Here is a 19,112-nt window from a genome sequence, read left to right as displayed (position 1 = left end):
ACTGAATATAACTTGACAAAAAAAGAAAAGAAAAACATATTATGAAAGAAGGAACGACCCACTTTTCAGTCCCGCCCATAGACTTAATATATATTATCGTCCCGCCAGATTGAAAACCCGGAAATACAAGCGACCCACTGCTCTGATTGGTTTAAAAATCAATTACTGTACTTGTGATAGGTCTAAACTTACGTCAATCTTATGTTTCTTCTTCTGTTTCTTCTTCTTTCCTTACAAATGTAAGCATAGCGCGGGTTTCAGCCATCATTCGCGGCTTCTCCTGCAACTCTGTGGGGAGTTTGCGCCATTCTGCACTTTTATTTTCTGTCTGAAAGTTAATTTTGTTGCTTTCTTAGTATAAAATAATATCTTTGTCCGGCATGATGTACGTGATCAAGCGAGGTGAGTAAAGCTGCTAGTAAGAATGAAACGTAGGATTGTTCTGCTTTTATTAGAATAGTTGCTTATTGAGTTTATTTGATTTTAAGTATTTTTAATTACACATAAGACCTCCACACATATATGAATTGGTAAAGGGATATTTGCTGGTATACAAATGGACAGGTTGTTGCTAGCTAACTGACTTCTCTACTCTTTGATTTAATATGTTAGCTTCATATTAAGTTTCTTTGTTGTCCAGAAGTTTTACCACACAGAACATCACCACACATAAACAAGTTGGTAAATTGATTTAAGCTGTTATATAGATGCACAGATTGCTCCTAGCTAACTGACTCCTCTAACTATTTGATTTAATATGTTAGCTTTGTTGGTTAAAACACTTATTGCTTATATATGCAGTATATTATTTAGCCAAGGACAAGTCAATGCAAACTTTAAAAATAGCTTGGTGTTTTCGTATACGTTTATGGACTCCATTGTAGGTCTTTGTCACTGGTGGCGCCAAAAGAATTAAAGGGGGCGTTGGAGAGTCCTCTTCCGGTTGAACGCCTGCTGGTTCTTTATCCGACGTTTTATGTTTGAAATCTCCTTTGTGTCTGTAGTTTTTAATAAACGTATTGACGGGTCAGGGCTCAGAGGCGGTGTGGCAGCTATAAAACAGGCGGCGTCAGAGCAAGTTTTATAATTGTTTTGAGCGCGCAAAGTCTTTTGAAAAAATCTGTATCAGGCTAACCTGTTCGACCGCATTACGACTGTATTACTCCGCGAAGAAAAGTGTTCCAACGCGTCAATTGAGTTGCTAGTTCTGATAGAAGTCAGCAGCATACGACATATAAATTTAAAAAGGAGGGGACATTGTTTTCTGATGGGATTTGGGTTATTAAATGGATTGAAGAAAAAAATACTCAAAGTTTGACTTGTGGCGCATTTAAATTATTTGGCTTTTAAAAATAGTTTTAACTTTGTAATTACCCCGCCCACCTTCCTTTTTAAATTATTAATCCTATTATTTGACAAATATATTATAACAGCAGGGCTTAAATGCTTTATATATTTGCCTTTAAAACAATCCATGTTGGGAAAACTTAATTATATGGCATACCTTCACTGGCTTAGTTTTATTTGTGTTTGAAGTGTTTGTTTTATTGTCTGTGCAAACTGAAGAAGCCATTGGCATAATATGTCATTCAGGTTCACAGACTCTGGAAATTTAACAGAATTTTTTATCGTTTACTGATGTTTCAATTTGAGTTTTTTGTTTCTTCCAGATGGGCGCCAGGAGCGCGTCATGTTTGACAAAATCACCTCTCGCATCCAGAAGCTGTGCTATGGCTTGAACTCTGAGTTTGTAGATCCAGCTCAGATCACAATGAAAGTGATCCAGGGTTTGTACAGTGGCGTGACCACTGTGGAGCTCGATACTCTGGCTGCTGAGATCGCAGCCACCCTGACGACTAAATACCCCGACTACGCCATCCTCGCCGCGCGGATCGCCGTCTCCAACTTGCACAAGGAGACGAAGAAAGTGTTCAGCGAGGTGATGGAAGATCTGTACAACTACGTCAACCCCCTGAACAAACGCCACTCCCCGATGATCTCCAAGGAGACTCTCGACATTGTTCTGGAGAACAAAGATCGCCTTAACTCGGCCATCATCTTCGACAGAGATTTCTCCTACAACTTCTTCGGCTTCAAGACGCTGGAGCGCTCCTACCTCTTGAAGATAAACGGTAAAGTGGCGGAGCGCCCGCAGCACATGCTCATGAGAGTGGCAGTTGGGATCCACGGGAGGAACATAGATGCAGCGATCGAGACCTACAACCTCCTGTCAGAGAAGTGGTTCACTCACGCCTCCCCAACGCTTTTCAACGCCGGCACCAACCGGCCGCAGCTGTCCAGCTGCTTCCTGCTCGCCATGAAGGACGACAGCATCGAGGGGATCTATGACACCCTGAAGCAGTGCGCCCTCATCTCCAAATCTGCAGGGGGGATCGGCGTGGCGGTCAGCTGCATCAGATCAACCGGGAGCTACATTGCCGGCACCAACGGGAACTCAAACGGACTGGTCCCCATGCTGAGAGTCTACAACAACACCGCGCGATACGTCGATCAGGGGGGAAACAAGAGGCCGGGCGCCTTCGCCATGTACCTGGAGCCCTGGCACTACGACGTGTTTGACTTCCTGGAGCTGAAGAAGAACACCGGAAAAGAAGAGCAGAGAGCCAGAGATCTCTTCTACGCCCTGTGGATTCCTGACCTGTTCATGAAGAGAGTGGAGAGCAACCAGGACTGGTCCCTCATGTGCCCGAATGAGTGTCCCGGTCTGGATGAGTGCTGGGGGGAGGAGTTTGAGAAGCTATACACTAAATACGAGAAGGAGGGGAGGGTGAAGCGTGTGGTGAAAGCCCAGCAGCTGTGGTACGCCGTCATCGAGTCCCAGACGGAAACCGGAACGCCCTACATGTTGTACAAAGACGCCTGCAACAGGAAGAGCAACCAGCAGAACCTGGGCACCATCAAATGCAGCAACCTCTGCACGGAAATCGTGGAGTACACCAGCAAAGATGAGGTGGCGGTCTGCAATCTGGCCTCCATCGCACTCAACATGTATGTCACTCCGGAGCGGACTTTTGACTTTAAAAAACTAGCGTCCGTCACTAAAGTAATTGTCAAAAACCTGAACAAGATCATCGAGATCAACTACTACCCCATCATTGAAGCAGAGAGGTCCAACAAGCGCCACAGGCCGATAGGAATCGGCGTCCAAGGACTAGCAGACGCCTTCATCCTAATGCGTTACCCCTTTGAAAGTCCGGAGGCGCAGCTACTGAACATCCAGATCTTCGAAACTATCTACTACGCCGCCCTGGAGGCCAGCTGCGAGCTGGCGGCCGAGCTGGGAGCATACGAGACGTACGAGGGCTCCCCCGTCAGCAAGGGCATCCTCCAGTACGACATGTGGGAGAAGACGCCGACCGATCTGTGGGACTGGAAGCTGCTGAAGGAGAAGATCGCCAAACACGGCGTGAGGAACAGCCTGCTGCTCGCCCCCATGCCCACGGCCTCCACCGCTCAGATCCTGGGCAACAACGAGTCCATCGAAGCCTACACCAGCAACATCTACACCCGCAGGGTCCTGTCCGGGGAGTTCCAGATCGTCAACCCGCATCTGCTGAAAGATCTGACGGAGAGGGGGCTGTGGAGCGAGGAGATGAAGAACAAGCTGATCGCCAACAACGGATCCATTCAGGTGAAACATCCGTTTGAAAATGTTTCAGGTTTTTGTCTTCATTTAAAAGACAAAGATGTTTATGAGGATTTTTTTTAATTTCAGGATATCGCTGAGATTCCAAACGACCTGAAGCAGCTGTACAAAACCGTGTGGGAGATCTCTCAGAAAACTGTGCTGAAGATGGCTGCCGACCGCGGCGCCTTCATCGACCAAAGCCAGTCTCTGAACATCCACATCGCAGAGCCCAACTACGGCAAACTGACCAGCATGCACTTCTTCGGCTGGAAGCAGGTAAGCAGCAGCAGCAGCAGGTCGAGCTACAAGCAAAGGCTCAAATAAATAAACTCCTCTTTTTCACTTAGGGTCTGAAGACGGGAATGTATTATCTGAGGACGAAGCCGGCCGCCAACCCCATCCAGTTCACCCTGAACAAGGAGAAGCTGAAGGAGGACCAGCCCAGCAAAACGGCAGAGCAGGACACTAAAGAGAGGAACGCGGCGGCCATGGTGTGCTCTCTGGAGAACAGAGACGAGTGTCTCATGTGTGGATCCTGAAGCCTCAACGCTGCTGTAGAATAAATCAGTTTTAGAAAATGTTATTTCCACTTGTCAAGTGGAAGAAGTTGATAAGGAAATTGTTAAACTGCAAAGAATAAAATAATTTTGTTATGAAAAATGTGTTTTTGAAATTCTTGTGCTGTAAGAAATGGAGAAATTATGTAGATGAATAGTTTTAGCGCAGGGATGTCAAAACCCCACACACACCTTAGGTCACGGGAAAACACAAAATTCACTCTAAAACTACATTTTTAAAACTTAAAAATGGTAACTTTTTAACATAATTATGAACATTACCTGCAATCATGCTAGTGTGAATGCTGTGAGCTGAATTTGGCTGCCTAAGATGCTGAAATTGATGGCTAAAAGAATCCGATAGCCACTTAAATATTAGCTAAATGCCTGATTAGCCTAAAAAATGGAAAAAAAAGCTTAAATTAGCCAAAACTGCTAGCATGTAGCTGCAATATTAGCTAAGCTCCAAAAAAAAGCCTAAAAAATCTTAATAAATGGCAAAATAATCCAAAAAGCAGAATGCCAGTTTTTAAAACTATAAAACTAACTTTTTAACATAATTATAAATAAAAGGCAGGAATACATTTAAATTAAACCTTAAATAACTTTACTCTTCATAAAGATATATTTTGTAAAACATATACAAGTTAGAAGTAAGCACAGGATAACGTCAAAATAAAATATAATGATCTGGAAGGTCGGATATAATTATCCGGACTTTGACACGTCTTTTTTAGATGGTTTTATAAATGTTGCAGATTAAACTAGAAGCTGTTCTACTTCATTCCAAATTTACAAAATTCAACTTTTTCAGCTGCTTTTGATTTTTTTCAACCTGGAATTAAAGCCCCAGTTAAACCAAAACCTTTTTTATATTTTAGATCAAAGGCACACAATTCATTAAATTGTTTAATATTTTTTTCTTAAAAAATAATGAAAACACAATTTACACTTTAAAATGTACATGTTATTACAACCCAGAGAACTGAAAATGTTTCATCTTTTACTTCGTCTGGCCCAACCACAAGCAGTTTGAGGCAGAGAAAACGAGTAGGAATACAGTTTGTACATGGATCAGAGGTAAAACAGCATATAAAACACAGTACCCTCATGTCTTCACTACTGTTTGCAACAGTGACTGTGTCAAAAAATAAATTATAAAAAATAGTTGACATTTAAAATAAAAAAAAAACAGAAATACAGTATGACTGATAACTCCTTACTGATTTGTTCAATGTGTTGTACAGTTTAAATAGCTTAAAATTATACATAAATGATTTATATAAAAAGGACACCGCACCCTTTTACAGAGGAACACCAACAGAATAAGACGTAGAATCACAGCTGCACCTGTGGAGCTGAGGGTGGAGGGACCTACAGGTGGTCACGATGGAAAAACGTTTTTGTTGAGGAGATGATCGTTGTTAGCGCAAGAATATTAGCACATCTATAAAGCAAAACCTGCAGATTAGTGGTGTATAAGTGGAAACAACAGTCCAGTTTTAATATGCAATACAAAAAAAAAAAGAAGTGTGCGCCCTCTAGTGTGAGTAAAGGGAACTGTTTGTGAGAGAAAAAAGAAATGTTCACAGCATTTGCTCTGTTAATGGAACAAAAGAGAATTATTTGAAGAAGTTTGACCTAAATGGGGAATTAAAGATTATCAAACTAAGGTACTTCTGGTTTTGGTAAATAAAAGCAACTTTGAAGCAGCAACTTTGCAAAAATCGTAAAAAAATTGTCTTTACTGCTTCATTCTCTTTGTTCACTGTTTAGTTGTGTCAATAACAGCATCTTGAGGGACCTGAGCAGGATGGACAATTGCAATCAAACAGCTTATAAAACAGTGGAGAACTGAAGAGATGAATGATTGTGTTACAAATATATATATATATATCTTAGCCACTGAAGAGAAGTGACGTCCAGGAAGTACCAGCATCCAAAATACATACACTTTTGTTTCTGTAGTAAAACCCACTAAACAATATTGAGTAAGATAGCTGTATAAATAGTGTTTGGGTTCATCCTACACACACACACTCACATAGGTTCTGGTATTGATCCTCACCGTTCACTGAGTTTACTGTGCAGTAAATGCATCCTGTAGGAGAAGTTAGTGGTCCCAGTTTTGTTTACCGTTTGACATTTTGAGAATTACACTCCTGTCATTTCATATAATTTTAATAGAGCATTGAAGCTGGTTTCATACCTTAACTGAAACATTTAACGGAGGAGCTTTACTGAATTCGACGGTGGTTTTACCGTCTGGATTGGTTTAATATTGACAAAATACTTTGTTAAGCCAAACAGCTAACTAGCTGTTCTTTGTCTTTCCTCCTAATACGGCAACAGCGTTTAGAAACTACTTCCGATTATTCCTACAAAATTCACAAAAAGAAAATTACTCATGTTTCCGCCACAAAAAATGGAAATATTACTTGGCAGGTTCAACTATAAATGTTTTTTGTATTTATCTGAAGATTTAAGACTCGAGTAGATTTAACCACCAGCGTGATAGTATAAGATTTAAATGCTTTAAATAGAACTATTTTCAATATGTAAACAAATAAAAGGGTAAACACTTGAGTTAGTGTTGCTCTGACTGTAACCCTCAATTTAACATGATTTCTGCTTCTTGCAAAAGCTTAGTCAAGTAAAAATGTTCTAATTAACTTTCTCAGTAAAATTATTATAATTATGCAATATTTAAAGGATAATTGTAGATGAAACTTTCCAATGTGCAAATTCTCAAAATGTCAACACTGTTGCCTCATTCGTACACAGCCGTGGACGGGAGATTGAAAAAAAAATGTTGACCTCAAGTTAGCATTTTGTGCACACAAGTTAGCATTTTGTGTGTATAAGTTAGCATTTTGTGCACACAAGTTAGCATTTTGTGTGGACAAGTTAGCATTTTGTGTGGACAAGTTAGCATTCTGTGTGGATACGTTAGCATTCTGTGTGGATACGTTAGCATTCTGTGTGGACAAGCGAGGATTCTGTGTGTATAAGTTAGCATTTTGTGCACACAAAATATACAAATTTTGCACACAAATTGTTAATTTGTGAGCACAGAAAGCTTACTTGAGTGCACAAGATAGTAACTTCAGTGCGCAAAATGCTAACTTGCGTGCAAAAAATGCTAACTTTTGCACACAAATACAAATATGTGTGAACAAAATGCTAACTTGTGTGCACAAGATACTAATTTGCACACAAAATGCTAACTCGCATACACAATAAGCTAACTTGTGCATTCAAAATATAAAATTTGTGCACACAAAACACTAACTTCTGAAAAGGGAGACTTGAGAGCACAGAACGCTAACTTGTGCACACTAGATACTAGTTTTGGCACATGAGACGTTAAATTGTGTACCCAAAATGCTAACTTGTGCACACAAAATGCTCATTTCTGTGAACAAAACACTAATATCCAATAGGTGGTAACTTGTGTGAACGAGATTGTAACTTCTTTGCACAAAATGCTAACCTGTGTGCACAAAATACAAATAACATGCTAATGTGTGGCCACAAAATGCTAATTTGAGAGAATAACTTATAACGTCACGTCCAGGGCTCTGTACTTTTGCTTTAACATCTGGAGGTACAATTATATTCCAGAACACTTGGATTCTGGGTGATGACATCATCATCAACACTGGGACCAAAAACCTACAGTGGAATGGATGATATGATCAAATCTCTGAGCTTTTAGTCATCAGTCTGATCAGTGACTGCAGCTCCAATACAGTAAATGGGTTTGTGTTTCTGCCTTACTCCACACACTCCTCACTCAAACGCTAACACAGCCACTCACACCAAAATAATGAAATGCATCTTCCTTTGATGCCATCTTTCTGCTGAGCTTTGCACTGTCTCACCTCTTCAGTACAAAGCTGGAGTTCATTTCAATGTAAGAACACTCATACAGAATTGTACCACACAAGCTTCGCTCTACAGCCCCACATCTGCAGAGTTTTTTTTTTCTTTTTTAGTGCATTCTGGGAGATGAAGTCTGTGTTTTTTCCTCTTCTTTTTTGGCTGATTCGCTGCAGGAACAGTATTAGGCCTCTCCAGGTGATGTAGTTTTTTCTTTAAAACAGTCAGGATCTCCTCTTGTTCACTCCTCCCGCATAGTAGCACACTTATTTTTTTATATTACAAGTTCATGAGACGTCTTCAGTTAATGAAGTAAAAGAGATCTCTGCTGAGACGTTCTGGCGCTGCAATAAAAAAAATCCTCGTCTCTGGTTTAAGGCAGTCCACTGGAAGCGAAAAGACTTGACATCAATGTGTTCTCTGCTGGCCCTGTGAGTGCAAGTAATCATGGGAACTAAAAAGCATATTTTTGTCCCACTGGGTCTCCCCTCTTCAGCCCGAGTCTGGCAGCGTGAACCTTCACTCCCTCTGTGAGCGGCTCTCGGGCGTTACACAGGAAGCCTCCTGATCACTTCCTGTCCTGCTGATGTTGGTAAAAAGCATGTTGAACTTGCGCAGCTGCTCGCTGGCAGACTGGCTCTCCTCTTGTAAGCGCTGGTTATTTTCCCTCAGGTTAGCCATCTCTGCAAGCAGAACGACTTTATCCTGCTTCTCCTGGTGAGAAAGGAGAACCATACGAATGTTTATTACCTCTCCTTAATTATTTGAACACATTTGTCTTTTAAAGTTAAAAAATGAATGTTTACCTTCTCCAGATCATTGTTCAGCTGTTTCAGCATCACTTCCAGCTGGTTTAATCGCCCTGACAAGTCGTTGGATACTTCATCGCTGCACACACAAGTGGTACAAGTTCATTTAACTTCATTAAATAACCAAATACTCTAAACGGCAGAAAACACAGCAACTGAAAACCTGTTTCACTCTCCAGGTGTCTCATGTTAGGAGGTTAATAATAACTTTTCCTAATTCTCTTAATACTCACTACTCAGTGCAGTTTATGGGGTGTTTACTATTATTTTGTAGCTGTGTTTGAATCTACAATTTCAAAACCTTGTGCCCTGAAAATTTCCCAGAAGTCTCTGTGAAAAACCAGCGTGCATCACAGCAGGCAACAAAAATGGCGCAAAAATATTGGAGCTATCCAGCCGTACAGTTTTGAGCCAGATGCCAGCTCAAGCAAGGAAAAAGAAGACTATAATGGATCCATTTGTCTGTAAGTGGAACAGAATGAACCACATTTCAGATATTTTAAAATAGAATTGTTTTAACTGCTCCTAATTCACCACATGTTGAATAAAGAATTACAGTCTTAATCTTAAATTCTTTACATATGTTCTCAATTGTGAGAGAAACGCTACAATGCTACAATAACCTAGTTTTCATTGGAGTGGGTCTTTAAGAAGTTTTGCAACTTCACCAATCTACCACTAGGTGTCAGTAGTGACAGCAAAGGAAAGATATCTCAGCTTCTTCCCAGTTAAATCAGTTAGCTTGGGTTTTAAACTGTGTAGAAGATTGACCTGCTGAAGGTTGGGGTGGTCCGCGGCGTCTGAGGAGTCTGAAACTGGACTGGGCTGGCGACCGGCCTCGTCTCTGGACTCACAACTTGTGGCTCGACCAGCGAAAAGAGGGAAACGGCTCTTTGTGCTGCAGAGAGGACAGATTGACATGTTTTACAGGCTGCATGAAAGAGTCATTTTACTGTAGCGTTCCTCTGGGTATAAGACACAAAGAGCGTGCTCGGGTAGGAGCAGGTCGGCCACAGATCAAGTGTTTTTCTCTTGTGGGTTCTGCTTTGTGAGCAGATAACTCCAGGGACTGCAGAGACCCAGAAAAGAAGTTGGGAAACTGAGCTGCAGAGGAACCTCCATTTCTTTCCCATGAGTCTAGTGTTACGGATATATAAAGAAAAAACAGACTATAATAAACTCTAATCCTCACCTTCGTAGGCTTTAGCAGCATTGACTAGACTGGACCACTCAAGTCCACAAGCAGTGTCAGGGAGGGGCATCAACCCGGGATCGAGCCTCCTCAAGGGGGGGAGTTTATCCCTCATTTCTGTCAGGGACAACTCTGATGCTGAGAGAGGCACTGAGGGAGGAAGAGCCGCTTCAGTATTCGGACAAACGTGAGACGACAAGTTGCAATGCTGGCTCTGAGACTCACTCTTTTTGCCCTGAAAGTGGTTGGAGGAGACGCCGTGTTTGCGAGTGGGCAGCGTGCAGGTGAACAGCACGTCGGTGGGGGTGCTCTGGTCTTCGGAGCAGGCGAAGCTGGCGTCCCTGCGCCCGCTGCATAGCGACTCGTCTGAAAACGTGCGCTGCAAGGTGCGCCGGGGAGACTACGGGAGGAAAAGTCACACGAGTCAGAGCAGTGTTTCCTCCGCCTGCAGTCTGAAGATAAAAGCGCTGCTCACCGGGTCTCGTGCTGGTGACTCTCCGGGGTTGTCCATGATGATCAGCTTCTTTAGATCGTCCTCTATGGTGCTTTTGTATGTCCGTCTAGGAGAGCGCAGATCCCTCAGTGACGCTCTGAGCCGTGGCTGTCCGAAAACATTTTTTGAATTTGTATCGATCTGCCTGACATGACGAAAAAAAAGAAAAAAGGATTTTTTCGTTAGGCCACATGGAAACTTTTATATTTTTTATTGACATTGTGTTAATGTTTTATTTTTCTCTAAATGAGAAATGCTAATAATGTGATCACACTTGGTACATCCATAAGTCATAGGTGATCTCAGCTTCTCAGTGTCAACCGCGATTGAAAATATTTAATTATTGTTTATAAGAAAACATGTAGTTCAGTCTTACTTTTGTTTTCCACTTAAGTATTTCCTAAATTGCCAAAAGAAAAGCACCATGAATTTGCTAGAGTAATAGCAACTTGTTTATGAGATACAGCTGCAGTGCTTAATGTCCTGACCATTGAATAACATCTATTTTACTTTTGTGAAAAATCTATTAATATTCAGATAATTCTAAATTCATAATAAAAAAATACTGAAATATTGTCTGGTATTATTTTGGAATAAATCACGATGCGTATCGTATCATGACATGTGTATTGCAATACGTATTAGGGGTATGCATTGACTAGAGTCTGATGATATGTATCACGATCCACGTCTCTCGATCCGATGCATATCACAATATATCCCAAGACTGTACCAGACCAATTTTTCTTTTTTTTTTTAAAGAGTATGACTTAGAAAAAAAAACTTGAATATTAATGCACCTTTCATGTGAATAAAATGGTAAAATGTATTTTATTTAATGATCACAACATTAAGCACTGCAACTGTTTCTCATATACAAGTTGCTTTTACCTACAGATTCATAGTGCTTTTCTTTTTTTCTATAAATTAATAAATATATGTTCTCAAAGGGAACAGTAAGCATTGTCTGATTTTCACAACGAAATAATTTTTAGTATTAAAAAAAAATGAATGACTTAGCCAATAAGGTTCTAAAAGTGTGATAGACTGTCTATTTCCAACATTACTAAATGTTGGAAGCGAGTTTGTTGGTGTAGGACTCTTCAAACAGGCTCAGTGTGCTATGCTGCCAGCTAGCGGTCATGGGTTTAGGTAGTAATCATCATCATTTCTCTTCGTCCCCAGTGGGACATAAGGCCGCTACAAACTGCTTCCACCACAGCTTATCCCTAGCCCTGTGTTGTGCTTCTCCTAGGGTGAGCTGATTTTCCGCAAGTTCTGATGTTATTGTGCGGCGCCATGTTGTTCTGGGTCTCCCAGGTTTTCTCTTTCCTGGAGGCGTCCACCTTAGGGCTACTTTGGCGGTGCGATTAGGCTCCATGCGAAGGACATGCCCCAGCCACCTCATACGCCTACACTTGATGTCATCAGTAAGGCATCTGGTCTTCGTCGCTTTGAAAAAACGTATTGTATTGCCAGACTCTTGCAGATATACATCCCTACTTTATATGGATGGCCGCCGTCTAAAGACATTTACACATCGTCCACTCAGAGCTGTCAATCCGCCTTGTGGCCACCACCCCCATCTATATTGGACTGCTACCGCGCGACCTTAAAATGTGCCCGGGCGGCCACTGACCAATGTCAACTTTTAGAGAAAAACCGTCAGGCCACTGTAAAGTTTTTACTTTTTCCTCTGCAGCCACTGCAGGACGTGTAAAAATGTGACTGCCACCTCCTGATTACAATTGCCGCCACATGCCGACTTTGCAAAAAAAACTTCCATTTAGGACAATTTTATTTTGGGATATTTGACTGTAGTCTTACTTCCTGCTGTTGTCAGAGCCGGTGTCCTCCGTCTGTCGGGCGGCTGGTTTGCTCCGTCCAGACGAGGACTTGGGAGCAGAGCTGGATAAAGAGGAGGAGTTCATTTGAGCAGAGGTGGGTGTCGTTGTGGAGGCCCGGACCGGTCGTGCTTTCTCCGCCGTAGGGGTCTTGTAACCCTGCGGTGTGTAGGCCCTACAAGAACAAAGCGGTACGAGGGAAATCCCAGACATCAGCAACACAAAAACTACCTCCACCATCACTGTTAGTGAACCAACAACTTCTACATCTAAAGAACTTTAAATGATTACTTTGTTCCAAAGCAGCATCAGATCTGTCCCTGAGTTGGACATGTATAGATTTTCGCTGGCTCAAAGTGCAGTTGCAGAGTTGATGACATTTGGGGTTTAAACACAGATTGTTTTAATCCCACACAGATTGGTTAAAGCCTGCTCATGCTGGTGTGTGGGAAGCCGGCAGACATTTATGATGTGGGGGTGGGAGTAGCGTGTCTGACTCCAAGCACCGGTTTAATGACTATCTAATGTTTCACAAGGATTTGGCTAATATCCTTTCTGAACCCTTAAAAATACCTTTTTTTTTAATGGAAGATCAAAGTTATCTGAAGGGGAAATAAAGTGCTGCTTTCTCCAAAGACCTCTGACAAACTCAAGCTGCTATCTGTGGGTTTGTGGAATCCAAAACTGCAAAACTTTCCCGAAAAACAAATAAAATTTACAAAAGCAGCACCAACTTTGGGTTTTAAACTCACTCGTTAAGATAAGCCTGAACATTCGACCTCTTACCTGGGTTTGAAGGCTTCCATTTTTTCTGCGCTGGAGCCTGGAGGCGGGAATGTCTTGGTTCGGTAGTCTTTGTTCTGATTGGCCGTAGTGGGTAAGAACGGCGAGGGTTCCCGTCTCTTTGCTTCCTCTCCCCCGTTGCTCCTCCCCACGTTCAGCTCGTGGATGCTGTTGTAGGCGGCGGGGCCGAGCAGAGCCTTGTGGAAGTGGCTGCTGGACATATTCCCCTGGTGAGTGTTCTTGTAGTGCAAGGACGCGTCGATGCCGCTGTCATTGGAGCCCCCCTTGTTGAGAGGGTTCGGGTCCGGATCCGCCGGGTCCACGAGGCAACCTCCGCTCCCCCTGTCTCCACCGGCTCCTCCTTCGAACCAGCGCTCGTCGCTGTGGCTGCTGGAGGCGTTGCTGGACAGAGTGTTGCTGCTGGAGTGGCTGGAGTACTGAGACTCCCCCTGCAGAGCGCGAGAGGACGACGCACAGACTCAACAAGGAGGGTGAGGCGACAGATGAACAAACGAGGCGGGCTGATGACAAGGCTGACCTTCAAGTGTCTGTTTGGAGAGTCTTTCCCCGGGACATCCTGTCGGGTGAGCCTCCTCTGCCCCCCTCCACCACCTGGCCCTCGAGACGAGGATGTTGGGACGTGCCAGAGGGGTTCTAGTCCGAAAACACGCACACATGGGATTAAATCAAATTACACTGAACGTTCATGCTTGGCAAAGAGGATTAAATTCTTATGGCACGTTTGAAACATTGACCTCCCCCCACACAGCATGACTTTACATTCAGTCATCCTTCCCGTGCTGACTGAACATAGACACCAATCGGAGAAGTCTGACCAATAAAACATCCTCTTCCTCTATCAGAGAGGTATTATTTCTAGGGGTGTAACAATGAATCAACTTATAAAATTGGTCAATGGCCGTTACAAAATCATTAGAAACTTAAATACAATGATTTTATCTCATATATTGAGAAATTGATAATTAAAGCAACAGTTAACTGAACTTTATGAAACTAAAACGTGAATGGATTTGTCATCAATTCTTGTTTACTAGTGGACATATTTAATTTATTTAGCTAGAAATCCAAGGGATCTGGAAAACTTCACATGAACTCTCCAGTACCAGGTATTTATGTCTGAGTCACACGGGTTGAATTTTGGCCAAAGATGTCTTAAGATAGATTTTAATGTCAGTGAATCAGATTGTTCAAAACGACCCAATATAAACTATGAATCTTATGGTCAACCACAAATTATGATGTGAACTAAATTGTTGTTAAAAAGAATTGTTACATCTCTAATCCTTTCCCAAAAAATGTCTCTTAATCAACCAGCAGAATTGAAGTTGCTGGGCTCAGCATCACCTGCATGATCAGCTCACATAAACATAAATCTATATTCTCATAACTCCTTTTACTGCAAACATCTCTGATTGTATGCATACAAGTTTGAACAGTGAGGACTGGAGTGAAGTGGAGTTTCTTGGATTTTAATCTTCTAGTTTTAAACTTGTTTGTGGTCAACTCTTGCAAAAATCTCTGTTTATGTGTCAAATATTTTAGTGCCAAAACCATAATTTTTCTGTTTTAGTCCACTAATATACTGTGGGGTTTTAGGAGAACGAGGCTGCAGGATAGAGAGACGGAATACAATAGAGGAAGCTGAAGCACATCGGTGCCTCATAGGAACTTAAAACACCCACTGCTGAGTTTTATAGTCACTCTAAAGAGTCCATGAACTTCTTGAAATCTCCAGGTTCGGGAAAATGTACCGATTTTGTTGCGCTCCATTGTGCTGTCCTGGCTGGTGAAACCCGAGGAAGACTCTCCACTAGAAATGATGTCCACAGTGAGGTGAGGCTCATAAGACAGCAGGGGGCGATGTACTGCTCCAAATCTGGAGTTATCACATGAGAGAAAAAAAAAACATAAAATAAGTGAACCCATTTTTTTAAAATGTCAGCAGAAAGGATTGAGAGTAACACTCTGATAAATGTCTTTAAATACGCCTCCAACAAAGAAGAGCTTTAATGGAACAACAGGAGGAGATTTGAGGCTCCTGCTTTGCATCCTGGCTGCGGTTGAATAAAACACGTTTCTCTGGTTGGGTGAGATGTTATCAGCCTCCGCACTTTGCTGAAGAGCCTCCCACACAACAGAGCCTTCCTTTGAGGGGGGGACAGCATGTTCATACATTTCTGACTGCTATCTAGCCTTCATACTAACACAATCTGACTACAGATCACAAGACGGCTATAAGTAACACGTGCAGGATTAGTCACGACTCCATGCACACCTGTCAGGTGAAGGTTTGTAGCGCACAAATGGGCCCGGCGTGATTCCGGGAGGCCCGAGAGCAGAGAGGCCGACCAGGCCTGAGGGGGGCGAGGAGAAACTGGCTGAGGGGTTTCTGTAGGGCAGCATTCTGTCGGCGCCGGCAGGGGACAGGATGTAGTGGTTCTCTGGGTAACTCACGGGCCTGCAGTGTACAGAGGAGCATGAACACAATATAAACTCATGTTTGACTTCATCTCTAGGGATTGTGTGTAGCAGTTAAAGACTAAAGGGCACATATAGTTAGTGGTGTCAAATTATCACATTAATCCCAAATAATTAATTACAGACATTTTTTTAATTGCATTAATCACATTTTTAATCTATAACTATTGTCATGTTCTCAAATATAAAAACAAGGATCCAACTTTTTACTCGCATAAACATTTTATTTGAACTCCGCTGAAAGTAGGTCTTGCATCGCTCTCAGTGTCGCTGTACGCAGCTGTGATGTCATCAATGTGCAACTTTGTAGTTAATAACAGAATTAACCCAAAACAATGCCACAACTACTATCGTTATCATAAATTAATGAATTGATTGCATGGGAAAGTAAACTGTACAATAAGCTCTGTTTTATAGAATTTAAACGTTGTTTGTGGTTAATATTTTTTGGATTGCTTAGAAAAGTGTTGCTGGTGTTTTTAATAATGGAGATGGAAAAATAGATCACTTGGTGTTATAAAACTAAAGATAGGAAGTTTGTTCTATTATGAAAACTTCATAAAGCCACTTTTTTTAAATTGTATTTTGCTCTTTTCCTGCACAACAATGTCCCAAATTTAAATGAAAATAACTCAAAATGAGGCTTTGCAAAGTAATTATTGGGTTAGATTAAAATTAATTAATTGGCCAAAAAAACGTAATCGAGCGCTAAGTCTTGACAAACTAAAATAAAACCAACTATTGATAAGTTTCTAAAGTAAAATAATAAAATAATTTCTAGAAGTTTAAAACATAAATTCTCTAAACTTTTAGTTTCTGTAAATTAAAACTCCAAATGTTTTCAGTTTATTACATAGTAGCGTCAGTTATTCTGTGTGCAATGTTTGTTCAGGATAGTTGAGGACTTATCAGGAATTTACAGAACATCTATAGTTGAGGAATGAATATTCACACCAATGGAAATGATCAAACTTTTATCCATCCTAATCTCATGTTTTGTATGTAAATGTACTGCTTTAAAAACTCTGCAAAACAACTGTCTGTTTTTAGAACTAGATCATTTCTTATTCAGATCAAACTTTCTTTTAAAAAGAAAAGTTGATAGAATTAATTAAGTAAGTAAGTCCCAACATTTATCATCAGGAATTCATAAATTAGTCTAATACAACACAAACTTTTTCATAAATGTGTAAGCACTTGCACATCTGATTTTGTGTTGCTCTAATACGGGACTTTAATGATCAGGACTCTTCACTGTGTCTTTACCCCCAAATTGCTGATTGATTCTAGAGTAAATAAAGCCACATTTATCCTTTTTTTTTGTAAATTTTCATTTTTCTTTACTATAAAAAAGCTTTCATGTATTACATGAACTAAGTCTTGTATAGTGTTCTCTCACTATATTGTATATTGCAGTTCTCCTTTCACAGTCTGTTTTGCTGATGTTACATGCTTCTACTTATCTATTTTTTACTTGTATATATATACTGTATATTTTAAACAGGACACCCTGTTCTGTGTCCTGATTGGTTGAAGACCCTGTCAATCAATCTCATGCAGATACCAGCAGCTCTCCAAATCCACAAAAATCTTCATTCGAGGCAGATCTTGGTTTTCATTTTATAATACTGGACTCACTTTATTTAATGAAGGTTTGAACTTTGAGAGTTTAAAGAAGAGAGTGAAAATGTTCATGTGCGTCTGAGAAAAGTGTGTAGTGAGGAGTTTTACAGCCTTAAACCATCTATAATTCTTTTTATTTTTAAAATATAACCCCCGAGATAAATGAGAGAACTCTGTACAATCTAAGGTTTGTTATTTCAAGAGAAGATCGAATGTATTATTGACGTTTCCCCTGAAGTCGAGCGTACCTTTTAGAGGGGAGGTGTTGAGGCTCTCTGTAGGGAACCGGCAGCAGGGCTTTGGGTGGCCGCTGCAGAGGTGGAGGCCCCACGGGGGCCCACCGCTGTGGGTTGGGAGTGCTGTGGAGCCCTGCGGGTACCGGAGAGCTTTCCCACCGCCACGTTTGGCGTGGAGAGGGCCGGTACCCTGCTGGCAGAGGCTCAGGCTCAGGCTTCTGCTCCATAGTCTTCATCTCGTGCTCCTCCGTGCAGCCCCTGCAGAGAGAGGAGCGAACGCCGTTCACGACAAAGCTGCAGGAGGAGTTTCACACCTAAACAACCAGAAATACAACCGTAATCCGGGTCTGTGGGAAGTATAAAAAAAGCCAAATAAATTTGTGAGCGGTCCATGCATTTGTTCTCCGTGGATGCTTGAATGCACAGCAGATATGAACTCACTAATGAGCTCCCCTAGGGCCCACAGGGGGGGAAAGAGGGGAAAGGAGACTGATTATTGGCACATCAAGACTCCGTCTTACCCACAGAGAGACCAGGGTCAAACATATTGGTGTGCATGTGGATTCTTGACAGAAAGAGACCACCTAATCTCTTCAAGAGTCTTTGTTTACACAGCAGATACTTTGTGCAGTTCCAGCGCTCAGGACCCCAGTCGTCTTATCTCAAACATCTAATGCTAATTCTTGAGAGCGAGCACTGCCGGAGCAAGGATCTGTTGGTCCCACTCCATGTTCCTCAGAATAATTTCCTCCTCCAGCATGATGAACGGCATCATGGTTACATTCACCAGCCTATTAAAAGAGGCATCAAATATGCAGACAGTGTGGCTTAAGATGAGACAAAAGGAGAGAAAAAAGGAGACGAGTGTGCTGATGGAGGGAGAAATTTGGAGGGATGAAAAGAACTCCCAAAAGATGGAAAAAAGATGATTATAATGGATCTTGATTTTTCTTTTTTTTTTAAAGATCTGAAACACTGTCTAATTATTTTACTAAAACAACTAATTACATTAATTCTTAATATTTCAGAATGTCAATTTTTATTACATCAGACAATATTTACAAAGACATGTTGTAAATATTTTTAAAAAGCCACTTTAAGTGTTGAGGATATATTAGTTTTAAGTAGGCGTGTAAGAAAATATCGATTTGGTGAATTATCGCGATACTTTAGTTGGTGATACTTGTATTGATTTAAAATACTGCCAAGGTGATATTTAATTGTTGCTTAAAAACAAACATGTAGTTCAGTCATATTTTTGTTCTCCACTTAAATGTTTCTTAAATTACCAAAAGAAAAGAAAAGCACCATGAATTTGCTCGGGTAAAAGCATCTTGTTTATGAGATACAGTTGCAGAGATTAATATTCTGATCGTTAAATAACATTTAGCTTACAATTTTACTTTTGTGAAAAATTCATTAACATTCAGATAATTCTTATTTCATAATTTAAAAAAAATACTGAAATGTTGTCTGGTACTGTCTTGAAATATATATATCGGGATTAATATCGTATCATGATGTGTGTATCGCAATACATATGGT

General features: G+C 41.2%; 2 protein-coding genes across 5 annotated transcripts in view; one reads left to right on the top strand and one right to left on the bottom strand.

Annotated features, from left to right (window-relative positions):
- The first annotated feature begins 235 nt into the window (after nt 1–235).
- LOC112149636 (ribonucleoside-diphosphate reductase large subunit) lies at nt 236–4,309 on the top strand. Its single transcript, XM_024277454.2, has 4 exons — nt 236–402; nt 1,671–3,652; nt 3,737–3,925; nt 3,997–4,309. Exons 1-4 carry the CDS (start codon nt 381–383, stop codon nt 4,186–4,188), a joined length of 2,385 nt encoding a protein of 794 aa, XP_024133222.1. The 5' UTR covers nt 236–380; the 3' UTR covers nt 4,189–4,309.
- Nucleotides 4,310–5,097: 788 nt separating this feature from the next.
- Nucleotides 5,098–19,112, bottom strand: part of sipa1l3 (signal-induced proliferation-associated 1 like 3) — a 58,626-nt gene continuing 44,611 nt past the window's right edge. For 3 of the 4 annotated variants that reach the window (XM_024276784.2, XM_024276783.2, XM_036214774.1), the window contains 11 exons: nt 17,580–17,825; nt 15,506–15,688; nt 14,982–15,106; nt 13,748–13,863; nt 13,213–13,658; nt 12,410–12,601; nt 10,565–10,727; nt 10,090–10,489; nt 9,669–9,795; nt 8,895–8,976; nt 5,098–8,802 (listed from right to left, as the gene is read on the bottom strand). In XM_024276784.2, coding sequence (XP_024132552.1) covers nt 8,608–8,802; nt 8,895–8,976; nt 9,669–9,795; nt 10,090–10,489; nt 10,565–10,727; nt 12,410–12,601; nt 13,213–13,658; nt 13,748–13,863; nt 14,982–15,106; nt 15,506–15,688; nt 17,580–17,825 — 2,275 coding nt within the window. In that variant the 3' untranslated portion in view covers nt 5,098–8,607. The remainder of the gene's footprint in view (nt 8,803–8,894; nt 8,977–9,668; nt 9,796–10,089; nt 10,490–10,564; nt 10,728–12,409; nt 12,602–13,212; nt 13,659–13,747; nt 13,864–14,981; nt 15,107–15,505; nt 15,689–17,579; nt 17,826–19,112) is intronic. The other variant, XM_024276786.2, reaches the window with a different exon arrangement.

The sequence above is a fragment of the Oryzias melastigma genome, linkage group LG13 (genome assembly GCF_002922805.2).
Source record: "Oryzias melastigma strain HK-1 linkage group LG13, ASM292280v2, whole genome shotgun sequence".
NCBI lineage: Eukaryota > Metazoa > Chordata > Actinopteri > Beloniformes > Adrianichthyidae > Oryzias > Oryzias melastigma.
Note: the sequence above shows the minus strand (reverse complement) of the source record. Positions and strands in the feature narration are given on the sequence as shown.